The sequence below is a fragment of the Podarcis cretensis genome, assembly GCF_951804945.1.
Source record: "Podarcis cretensis genome assembly, chromosome: 8".
Taxonomy (NCBI): Eukaryota; Metazoa; Chordata; class Lepidosauria; order Squamata; family Lacertidae; genus Podarcis; species Podarcis cretensis.
The window spans coordinates 20,639,033-20,651,554 of record NC_137177.1 but is presented as its reverse complement, the minus strand read 5'-3'; the positions used below and the strand labels follow the sequence as shown (position 1 = coordinate 20,651,554).

At 48.7% G+C, this 12,522-nt stretch overlaps 1 protein-coding gene across 1 annotated transcript in view; it reads left to right on the top strand.

Moving 5' to 3' along the window:
* The window catches only part of LOC307223411 (IgGFc-binding protein-like), a gene marked incomplete at its 5' end in the record, with an annotated part of 37,841 nt that overhangs the window by 8,896 nt on the left and 16,423 nt on the right, over positions 1-12,522 (top strand). Inside the window, 9 exons of the mRNA XM_079989379.1 lie at positions 61-1,287; positions 2,560-2,909; positions 3,264-3,837; positions 4,263-4,864; positions 5,157-5,718; positions 6,687-7,285; positions 9,190-9,769; positions 10,258-10,457; positions 12,131-12,272. Of these exons, the coding sequence (XP_079845505.1) occupies positions 61-1,287; positions 2,560-2,909; positions 3,264-3,837; positions 4,263-4,864; positions 5,157-5,718; positions 6,687-7,285; positions 9,190-9,769; positions 10,258-10,457; positions 12,131-12,272 (4,836 nt within the window). The remainder of the gene's footprint in view (positions 1-60; positions 1,288-2,559; positions 2,910-3,263; positions 3,838-4,262; positions 4,865-5,156; positions 5,719-6,686; positions 7,286-9,189; positions 9,770-10,257; positions 10,458-12,130; positions 12,273-12,522) is intronic.

Here is a 12,522-nt window from a genome sequence, read left to right as displayed (position 1 = left end):
CTTTCTGGGTTGCAGAAGGACAGTGGAAGAGCATGCTTACTTTTCTTTCTTTTCTTCCAGGCTTCCATGCTGTAATGCCCACTGGCCGGGAGTTCATCACAGCCTTCCTGCAAAACCATAAGCTGGACTACTCTGAAGCTCAGTTCCAGCTCTACATTTCCGGCTACTCACCTTCTACCACCGTCACCATCTCAGTCTACAAATCCAAGTTCCACAGCCAATTCCCCCTTCCCCTGGGTCAGACCGCAAAGGTGAAGATACCAGCTTATGTGGAGATGGCCGGCACAGCTAAATTCTGCTACACCGTCGTGGTTAAAGCTAACCAAGACATCTCTGTGTTGGCCCTCAACTCCAAGAAGAATACAGCTGACACCACCGTGATCTACCCAGTCCACAGCCTGGGCACTGAATATTACATCCTCACACCTCCTGGAGAGCTGTCCAATTCATACAAGGAGTTCTCCATCATTGCATGGCAGGACCTCACTGCGGTGGAGCTCTATCTCAAGGGCAGTGTGAGATTCCAGGGGCGCATCTACCCAGCAGGCAGCAAGCTGAATGTCGTCCTTTCTCCCTACGAAGCCATCCAGCTCCAGAGCCGCCAAGACCTCTCTGGCACCCTTGTAAGATCAGCACGGCCAGTGGCAGTGCTGAGTGGGCACACCTGCGCCAATATGAACACCAATTGCAACCATGTGGTGGAGCAGCTTCTGCCAGTGTCTAGCTGGGGCCGGGCCTTCTTTCTCCTCCCACTCTCTTTCCAGACAAAGTATGACCTTGCGTACATAGTGGCATCCCAGCCCACCACAGTCACCTGTGTCTCTGGTGGGATCCATACGAACTACAACCTTGTGGCCGGGCAGGTGCTTCAGCTGAAAGTCTCACGTTCGGGTCCCATTTACATCACAGCCAACGTGGGCATCCAGGTCTTCTTCTTTTGCACCGGTGGTACCCATTCTGGCCTGACCTTCGACCCCTTCCTCCTTAGTATCCCTGATGTGTTCAGCTACTGCACATCTTACACCCTCGGGGGCCTGGAGGACTTTGACAATTCTGTGTTCATCGTTGCTAAGACCGCTGCTGCTTCTGGGATCACCATGGATGGTCGTGCGTTGAGTGGCACCTCTTGGAGACAGATTCCAGGAACAGAATACTCCTGGAGCGAGTACAGTCTGGGGAAGAAAGAAAGCACCCATTCCATGACACATCCCAGCATCCCCTTTGCCCTGCTAAGTTTTGGCATTGCCAGCAGGAATGCCTATGGTGCATTGGCACTCTGCCAACGTGGTGAGTTGTGGGGCTTGTTAAGGTGGGAGATCAAGGTGCTGAATTTCCATTGAGAAAAGGATGATCAGCATTGCAGGGTCCGAATCCCTGCACAGCAATGGAACTCAATTCATGATCTTGGGCCAATCTCTCTCTTTCAGTGTAACCAACTTCACAGGGCTCTTGAGGAAATAAATTGGGCTTACCTCCTTGTGCATAGTTTCTTGGAGAAAGGATTGGATACAAAGATAGTCTCCAGTTCATGGGAACATAGGAATATAGGACCTGCCTTAGAATCACCTAGTCCAGCCCCCTGCAATGCAGAAATCTCAACTAAGGCATGCGCGACAGATGGCCATATAACCTCTGTTTGAAAACCTTGCATGTAGGAGAGGTCACCACCTTCCAAAGTAGTCTGTTCCTTATACTGAGTCAGACCACTGGTCTACCTAGCTCAGTACTGTCAACACTGATGGTCAGTGGATCATCTGCCATAGCAGTTTCTCCCTCCCCCTCCCCCACCCCTGTCCTACGTAGTCTTCCTGGATTGCCCACATGACAAGAAGAGAGAGTGTGCAATCAGGACTGAGTAGCTGACAGTCTTAGTAATATACAACTCTCTCATGGCTTTTCTGCCTGGAAACACATGGGAGGGACCTCTTGCCATAGCAACACATTTGGACTGCAGAGCACTGGCCAGATAAGAGAAGATGGACAGAAATGTCACCAGGAGCTTCTCTAAATTCAAATGTTAGTAGAAAATGTGTGCAAGGCAAGAAAGTGTGTGTAGCTTTGAGATTTTGGGGGGAAATCTTTTTTAAAAAATTCCTTGAAATTCTCCTTGGGAGGTCTTTGCCCTACAGCCCCAAGTGCAAGAGCCTTTGCTGTGTGTAGTGCCTATATAGCTGTGCATGCCTAGGTAGGCAGCCCCTTGCAGATGTTGCCTTGAGCATGTGCACATCTAGAGGATTTAGCTAGCAGCATGCATGATGTTGAGGGCCTGAAACATTGGCATGGACCCACCAACCTTCATCTCCAAGTGTTTGGCGTGTATATGGAGAAGGTCAGACAATGGGAGGACAGCTTAAGTATTGCTATCAGAACTTTATCATTTAACTTGTTGGATGTGTTGGGCTATACAGGGGAAAACGTTGGCTTTCTCCATCCCTCAATCTATTGCTCTGATTGTGTCAAAGGCCACCCATTCGACCGCTCCTCTCTGTCTCTCTCCTTGTGCCCATTCTCTTTCTCTCTTCCCCACTGTTATACTAACCCCTCCTCTTTTCTTCCCAGCCTCTCAGCCTGTCCCCCAACCATCCTGCAGTTCCACCAAGTGCCGGAAGAAGGAGACTTGCCAGATCAGGAATGGACAGCCTGTATGTGTGGCACAGTCTACTGCCACCTGCTGGTCTCTGGGTGACCCCCATTACCGTACTTTTGACAAGCAGAAATACAACTTCATGGGCACCTGCACCTACACGCTGGCCAAGACCTGCGGATCAGACACGACACTCCCTGCTTTCCACATCACAGCCAAAAATGAGAACCAAGGCAGACGGAGCGTGTCCTTCATAGGGTTTGTGACGGTCCAGGTCCATGGATACCACATAAGCATGGCCAGAAAGGAGTATGGCATAGTCAGGGTAAGAACAATAGCATTCCATTGTCTTAACTGTATGAACCAGGGCCCATATCAGGTTAGGGATGAATGGGTCAGTCAACTTCCATTCTGTGTCACTTTTGCATGTGCTAATTACACTGAGGACTGATCATCCTATTAGGACTATCCCTCCTGATATTTCTGAATGGGCATGTGTCGTTCTATTTTAAATAGCTTATTGCGGCACACCATGACTTGGATTGCATAGGTTGGGTGCCACACTGGGTGTGGCTAGTCTTGTTTCACAGGAGGTAGTTGGAACAACTCCCAACTCTATCCTTACGCTACACTAGGGGCTTCCATAATGCTTATCTAACAGTAACATATTCTGTGCCAGGTGAATAACCAACGCTCCCGGCTGCCCATCTCCCTGCAAGAGGGGAAGCTGCGTCTATACCAGAGCGGGACCTCTGTCTCCATCGAGACCGACTTCTCACTGAAGGTTTCCTATGACTGGAACAACCGCCTCTGGGTGAAGATTCCCAGCAGCTTCTTTGAGAACGTTTGCGGCTTGTGCGGTAACTACAATGGTGACCCTACTGATGACTTCAAGACCTCGGCTGGGTCCTTGGCCCCCAGCCCTGTGGAGTTTGGGAAGAGCTGGAAAGTGGAAGATGGCAACAAGCTCTGCTGGGATGACTGCCATGGAGAATGCAAGAAGGTCACCTTAGAGGTGCTCATCAAATACAAAGTGGAGACTTTCTGTGGCTGGATCAGCAAACGGGAGGGCGGCCCGTTCAGCCAGTGCCACTCTGTCGTTGACCCTGAAATCTTTGTGGAAAACTGTGCCTATGACCTCTATATCTACGAAGGCCACCGAGAGACTTTGTGCCAAGCACTGCAGAGCTATGCCGATGCCTGCCAGAGGGAAGGCGTAACCCTGTTGGACTGGAGAAGACTCACGGGCTGCTGTGAGTAGAATTAATTGCTTATGACCGGGGTCCTCAAGCTCCTTTGGGCCCAGGATCACATTTGGAAATATAAGAAACTGTTGTGGGCACTGCAAATTGCCTGTTTCCCAGAAGAAAAAATGGTGATTCTCATAATGCTTTCCTTCCCAAAAATTCAAAACACTTATACATTGCTCAAAACAAATAAAACACAGGAGGCAACTGAATTAAATAACACTGTAAATTAAATAACAAACAATTTGCCTCTATTTCACAACACCCAGCCTCAGCAGCTTAGGGCATCCATCTCAATCTACCTAAAGGCTGTCTTACCATTGGTGCTGGCAGTAATGGGTGTGCAATCTCTCTGATAATAAATCCCAATGAAAAAGAAAGGGATTGTGGATAATTGTGCCCTTATTCTTCTCTGTCTCTCTCTTTTGCAGTGCTCTCCTGCCCTGAGAACAGCCAGTACAAGCTCTGCGGCTCAGCCTGCCCGGCCACTTGCAATGACCAAGCTCTTCCTTCCAACTGCTCTTCATCACGCTGCATGGAAACTTGTCAGTGCAACGAGGGTTTTGTGCTGGAAGCTGGGAAGTGTATCCCCAAGGCAGCTTGCGGTTGTGCCTTCGAAGGGAAGCTCTTTTCCCCCGGCGAGCAGTTCTGGGGAGACAGCACATGCACAAAGCGCTGCGTCTGTGACCCGCAGAGCAAGCAGATGAAATGCCAGCCTGCCAGCTGCAAGGCTGGGGAGCAGTGCAGGGTGGAGAATGGCCTCCAGAACTGCTACCCAACTGGCTATGCCACCTGCTCTGCAGCCGGGTACTCTCATTACCATGGTTTTGACGGTCAGAGTTTTAACTTCCAGGGCACCTGCCTCTACACATTTGCAGGACTCAGCCAGAAGCGCAATGACTTGGTGGATTTCCAAGTCTTAGTCCAGAACTCGGGCCAGGGCAGCTGGTCTGCATCCCTCAACAAACTGGTCAAGGTTCAAGTCTATGGCCTGGAGATAACAGTCAGCTGGGCTCATCGTGGAAGAGTTCTGGTGAGTCTAAATGAGGCCTCCTTTGGTGAGCGAGTCTGTTAAAAGCCTGCACACATCTATGGAGCACATATGTGTGTGCCCCGTCCCCATTCCACCCTCTTCCACCTTCCGTTCCACCCTCGTTCTGCCTTCTTCTGGGTCCAAAAGAACACACATGTCGGCGATCGCACGTAAATTTTACGCACCAAAAATGTCTTTGCTAAGCCATCGTTTGGCATAGCTCAAAGCCATAGCACCAGATTTTGAGCATGATCTTCCCCACTCACCCTTCCCACTTTATCTCTCCTCCCAGGTGAATGGTTTGCTGACCAACTTGCCCTACAGGATGGGCCTGGACCAAGTCCTCATCTATCAGAAGGGCTGGGATGTTATGATCCAAACAGATTTCGGCCTCACCGTCAACTCTGACTGGCAAAGCCGCCTCATGGTCACTGTGCCAAAGTCCTACGAAGGGGCCCTCGGCGGTCTCTGTGGCAACTTCAACAGCAACAAACAAGATGACTTGGCATCCAGTGATGCAGCCTCAGGTTTGACAGCCTTGGGACAGCGCTGGAAGGTGGCCGAGTCCCTGGGATGCAGAGAAGTGAGCCCCAGGGTGTGTCCGGACTTGGAAAGCATTGCCCAGCGCCAGCGAGGCATCAGTGCAGAATGTGGACTCCTGGTGGACAAGAGTGGCCCGTTTAGGGAGTGCCATGGCAGAATTGACCCTGAGGTGTTTTTCCTGGACTGTGTTTATGACTACTGCACCTTTAATGGTCAGAAGGCTGTGCTGGGCCATGTCATTGCTGCTTACACTGCAGCCTGCCAAGCCATACAGGTGACCATATATATCTGGAGGATCCACATATTCTGGAGTAAGTATGATCCAGTTTGCTCCAGTTGTGAAGAGGGTGGAGCTCCCTAGGGCAGTTTTTTAAAAAAAACTTGGGCCCCTCAATATTGCTGGATTGTGTAGAATAGGGTTAGTTTAGAAGGTGCAAGGCAAGTTATATGGCATAAAGGATAGGAGCGATAAAGATTTGATCCAGTTCTCGCCTGAAGGCGAAATTACACAATTCACACTTTCCAAAGCAATGGGTGAACCAAAAGGCAGCCACCCCTCAAAATCTACACTTTTCCAAATTCCACAATGCATTTCTCCAGCCAAGTAATGTGCTCCAAAAATGCATATACAGTATTAGGTAGGTTAAAGGATAACAAATGAATATATCAATGACAATAACACAGTGGGAAAAGACGCTATAAAAGGGGAAGTTGTGTTAACATACATAAGGAGAAAGTTGCTCAAAAATGCTGAAGAATGTTTGTGGGAACATCTGGGCATTGTTTTTTAATGGGGGGAGGGGGGTGCAAACTGATGTGGAAATATGGAGAACTGGGTTTAACATTGTAATAATGAGAAACCAGAACTAGCAGATTTCCCTGTCCCTACACATTGCTCTTTCCTCCCGTGTCTCGTTCCTCTCCACCTCCCAGCTTCTGCCTGCTGAGGTGGCCCTCAGCCATGGCTCCAACCCTTTCATTCCCTCTTCACTATCCCACAGTTTTCCACATCTGCAACAGGCAGCCAATAATCTGTGGGCCCCTGAGTTTGCTCTGTCTCTATTGGTTCTCCTGAGCCTGTTGACATCTCCCTTTTCTTTATGGGTGGATGATGCAGCTTTGGCTACATAAGCAACAGCACATGCATCCCGAACATTGGAAACAGGGGAAGCAACGCTGCCACAACAACCTGGGTTTATGTTAGTCTCTGGTGTAGTAATGGAAATAGAAGAGTTTGTGATATTGATGGGAAATGCATTTCCTAACCCTCCCATTCCAGAGCCGGTCTGTCCCCGAAACAGCCACTACGAGCTCTGTTCCAGGAGCTGCCAACAGACCTGCAGCAGCCTCTACTCTCCTCTGCCTTGCTCAGCACACTGTGCAGAAGGATGTGTCTGTGATGAAGGCTTTGTGCTCAGCGGTGACCGTTGTGTCCCCATGTCTCAGTGTGGCTGCGTCTACCAGGAACGGTACTATACAGCTGGGCAAACCTTCTACCCAACCAACAAGTGCAACATGGAGTGTGTGTGCCAGGCTGGTGGAGCGGTTGCCTGCAAGGAAACCTCTTGTGGCCCTGGTGAGGAGTGTAGGGCAGTGGATGGCGTCCATAAATGCCACCCCGTTGGCTCAGCCACTTGCTCAGTCTCTGGCGATCCCCATTACATCTCCTTCGATGGAGTACGCTTCAACTTCCAGGGCACCTGCACCTATGTTCTTGCTAAGGCTGCCATCACAGATAAGAAGAACTTGAAGGCTTTCACCATCACTGAAGAAAATGAGGCCTGGGGGAGCAGAAAAGCCTCGGTTACCAAGATGGTCTCTGTGGAAGTCTATGGCACCACACTTACTTTGATCCAGAACAAGAAGGGACAGATCAAGGTAGGGGTCTGTATGCTGCCCATCATCTTATCCAAGGAGCTCCAGGCAATGCACATACTTCTCCATTTTAACTCCAAGGGTCTTCTTCTTTTTTCTTCTTTGGCGATCATTCGTAACTGAGCAAGGTTGTCTTCCATAAACATGATATTAACAATGAGTCTATAAGTGACTGTGGAGGCCAATTCTGGATCCACACATCCTTCCACAGTTGGGACATAGGTTTCCGGGCAGGAGTTGATCCCAGTGAGGGTTTGCCAACTGTGCCTTCCTCTTAGCACATTTCTCCCTTTCATCCTGAGTTCAAGCGTCTTCAAAGTCCATGACACCTTTGGTAAAGGCTGTTCTCCAATTGGAGCACTCACAGGCCAGTGTTTCCCAGGTGTTGGTGTTTATACTACATTTGTTTAGATTTGCCAAACTCCAAGGGTGGGGTTGCCTAATTAGGCAGACCAGGCTGTTTCGGCCAAGTCACATCCACCTGCTCGTTACATTCACCCAGGGCTTTATTCCTGCCAGAACTCACTGGAACTCAGTTCTGGCACCTCTCAGGTGGGCGCCATTGCTATTATAAGAGAACAAGGGAGATATTCATAGTGAGTTCTGGCACCTCTTTCTCTAGAAAAATAGCACTGCCTACACCTGATGTTGTATATGCATTTGGGGTATTTCTGAGCCAAGAATTGCATCGCCAAATTCAGAGATGTGTGAGAGCTGACAGATAACTGTGTTCTGATCCAGGTATTTGTCCAGACAGTGCACATCGGATGGAGTTTGCCATCTACAGTTCATTTTATACAGCTAATTATAAGGAATTATATCTAACACTCACTCACACACATGTGTATGTTTAAAATTAGGGTCACAACTATCCTCTCTGAATTTTTAATTGTGTCATTTTCGGTTTCACTCGACAATTTTATCTCCTCGGTGGTGCTAACATATATTTGCACTTTTGTACACAAAGTGCAATGGCCAGGAGCTCATGCAAACATAGCTAGCTGTATATATTATCTCCTGAACATCTTAAGTCAATTAAACATTAATAAAGCTATTGCTTAAACCAATGAAAAGTTACAGCCCTATCATTTCAATGAAAAATCCAGCTGCTACGTTTGAACATGAGATCTACTTCACTGAATAAATCCAGACTTGGGAGAGAAAGACCAGTGCTTTAATCATGGCTCTAGTTCTACATTAGTATATCCCAAGAAGACCACAGATGCATTTGACCTTGATTAGGGCAAAGGAAGTTGCCTTATACTGAGTAAAACTTTTGGTACATCCAGTTCAGTATTATTTGCTCTGCAATGACATGGAGCAGCTATCCAGCATTTCAGACAGGTAGTTTCTTCCTGCTCTACCTGGAGATGCTGGGGAATGAACCTGGGACCTTTTGCATGCAAATCATGGACACTACCACTAAGCTGTGCTGTAGTCCTGTAGTTTTTGTGTTGAAGGTGTCGCACTACTCAAAAATAACCAGTGATGAATGTCTTAAGCACAAGAGCCACCAATTCAGCAACTTTGAGATGGGGCTGCTATAATACAATATGTCTTCCTTAGCATCCAGGAAGTATGACCTTCTGCCAAGTTCCAATAATACAATTTGCACACTAGATTTGCATGTGAATGGATCCTTGTGAGTGGATATGTTTACATATGTCTATACACAAGAATCTGCTTTCCAACAGATCTTAATGATAACTCTGCTCATGAGCTTGTTACATGTTGTACCATTCACAAGGTGCCCCTGTGCATGCAAATCCTCTGAAAATGTCAACTTGGGTGGAGTTCAACAATACTTGTGAGAGAAGGGCCTATTGCTGGAGGGTCAAAGATCCCTGAGACCAGTTTTGTGTCCTTTGAACATCTGCCCTTAGAGACAACATGTCCCCTTCTTCCAGGTGAACGGAGTGTTTCGTTCCCTACCCGTTGAATTTTCTGGTGGCCGTCTCAGAGCTTATCAGCATGGCACTAAAGTCCTGATAGAAACCGACTTTGGTCTCATTGTGAGCTATGACCTAGTTTACCGTGTGACAATCACCGTCCCAGGAAGCTACCGGAACCAAATGCAAGGCCTGTGTGGGAACTACAACGGGAAGAAGGAAGACGACTTCCTGCTCCCTGATGGCAAGACAACCTCTGATGTAGCTAAATTTGGTGCTGCCTGGAAGGTTCCAGTCCCTGGGGCAGTTGGACCTTGCTCAGATGGATGCTCTGGGAGCAGCTGCCCAGTCTGCGAGGAAAAGAAGGAGGAGGTTTTCAAGCAGCGCCATTACTGCGGGATCCTCACTGCATCGGACGGCCCCTTCAGTGCTTGCCATGCAAAGGTGGACCCCAATGTGTACTTCAGCGACTGCATCTACGATGTGTGCCTGGGCAATGGGGACAGCGAGGCCTTGTGTCAGAATATTCAGAGCTACACGTCTGCCTGCCAAGAAGCCGGGATCCCTGTGCAGACCTGGAGGAGTCCATCCTTTTGTCGTGAGTACTGAAAACTGCAGGTAAAAAGTAAAGGTAAAGGTACCCCTGCCCGTACGGGCCAGTCTTGACAGACTCTGGGGTTGTGCGCCCATCTCACTTAAGAGGCCAGGGGCCAGCGCTGTCCGGAGACACTTCCGGGTCACGTGGCCAGCGTGACATCGCTGCTCTTGCCAGAGCCAGAGCCAGAGCCAGAGCCGCACACGGAAACGCCGTTTACCTTCCCGCTGGTAAGCGGTCCCTATTTATCTACTTGCACCCGGAGGTGCTTTCGAACTGCTAGGTTGGCAGGCGCTGGGACCGAGCAGCGGGAGCGCACCCCGCCGCAGGGATTCGAACCGCCGACCTTTCGATCGGCAAGCCCTAGGCGCTGAGGCTTTAACCCACAGCGCCACCTGCGTCCCCTGAAAACTACAGGTAGTATTATTATAATAAAAATCTTTTTTGAAATATGTCATGTACCTTTTTCTTCAAACCTCTCTCTGTTGCAGCTCTCAGCTGCCCTCCAAACAGCCAGTATTCACTCTGTGCTGATCTCTGCTCCACTCACTGTGCTGGGATCACCGACTCCAGAATATGCCCTGGGACGTGCGCAGAGGGCTGCCAGTGTGATGACGGGTTCTTCTTTGACGGCCTCGGCTGCGTCACAGTGGAGACCTGCGGGTGCAATGACAATGGAACATATTATAAGGTGCTTTCCCCTAAAGGAGATAGTGTTGCATTGCTTTGAACAAGTGCAAGGTAGGAAGTTCCCTCTTCAGCTATTTAAAGGGCTATTAAACCAGGAGTGGAGAACCTTAGCACCAGGGGCTAAGTGTGGCCCTCCAGGCTTCTCTGTCTGCCCCTCAGGACACTCCCCTCTCCCCAGGCCACACCCCCTCACTGGCCCTGCACCACACCTTCCTTGAGTGTTTTAACCTGGCTAGAATGTGTCCTTGAACTCATAATGCTTCTTGCTTGTCTGGATGGAGGATAGAGAGGAATGTGTGAGCGTGTGTGGGAACTAGACTACTGTAGAAAGGTGAAATTAGTTTATATTTAAATTCCACCCACTTTTACCCTGGCCCTGCCCACCTCTGGCATCTGACCCTCAGAACATTGCCCAGAAGGGAATGTGGCCCTGATGAGCCACATTTATTTTCTGTTGCTCCGGAGGGCTGAACACAAACCAATAGGCTCAAATTCCGAGGAAATAATGATGTAACCTAAACATTTGGAAGAACATGATGATGGCACGAAGGTGGTGGTTGCTCCTTCATTAGAGGTTTTTAAGCAGAGTCTGGATGGCCACCTATCAGGGATGCTGTAGCAATGAATTCCCTGCCTTGGCAGTGAGTTGAAGTAGGTGACCTATGAGGTACCTTCCAGTTGTATGACTGAGCCTATTCCAGTTTTGTATTCTTCATGCAGTGGCTATCCAAGGTCTTGCATCACACAAGCACCAGGCATTAGCAAACAGTAAACAGAACTCAGTAGTAGTAGTAGTAGTAGTAGTAGTAATAATAATAATAGTTTGTTTATACCCCACCCATCTGGCTGGGTTTCTCCAGCCACTCTGGGCGGCTCATAACAGAATATTAAAAATACGACAAAACATTAAAACATTAAACATCAAACATTAAAAACTTCCCAATACAAGGCTGCCTTCAGATGTCTTCTAAAAGCTAGATAGTTGTTTATTTCCTTGATATCTGATGGGAGGATGTTCCACAGGGCAGGTGCCACTACCAAGGAGGCCCTCTGCCTGCTTCCCTGTAACATCACTTCTTGCAGTGAGGGAACCACCAGAAGGCCCTCGGAGCTGGACCTTGGTGTCTGAGCTGAATGATGAGGATGGAGATGCTCCTTCAGGTATACTGGGCCGAGGTCATTTAGTAGTTGGCCAGATATTCTCTTATCTTCCAGAAGAAGGCAGACTCTAAGCTGCAAATGGCTACATTGGCACTGAGATTGGGGAAATAGCACTCCTTTAGGACTGCTACTATTTTCTTGCAGGTTCCACTCATGGGTGGTTCATTTCTCCTCCACCACCATTGAATCTCTATGGCCCAAAGTCACCCAGTGAGCTTATGACCAAGTGGAGGTTTGAACCCTGGTCTCCCAGGTCCTGGTCAAACACTCTAACCACTACACCACACTAGCAGATTGTACCCATGATATAAATATATGGGAGCCTAGATTCTTGAGTTCACTTTCTAGAATGATCTGGAAGAGGGGGAAGTGATATCGCAGGTAGAGCACATATGGTTTGGGAACCTGTTCCTCAGTCTGGCCTTCACATAACTGAAATATGTGCTTACCAGTAAATGCTATGGTGGTTGGTCATTTAATGGTTTGCTTTCCCCTTGGCAAATGCCTCGGCAGCCCCATGAGAAGGTCCTGCTGAATGAATGCCAACAAATCTGCAGCTGCATCCCAGGCCGGGGAGTCACCTGCAAGTCACACAGCTGCACCAGCGATGAGGCCTGCGAGGTCCAGGATGGGGTCATGAGCTGTGTCAATAAAGGTGAGAGGCTGGATGCATTTTCAGAAGGAAAATTTGAGGACCTGGCTGACCCAGGTCTCAACTAGGGATGGGGTGGGGGGTGTCAATTTAGTTTGCATTCCAAGATGAAACTACTTAAGCTACACATCCTGAAGCAATATGCAAACTGAAACAATGTCATCCTTTCGTGTCCAGTCTTCTCTGAATTTTGCCATGCAGTCCTCCAGGGAAGCCATTGTCAGCTTAGAAGTATGCCGCTTTTCCACAATTG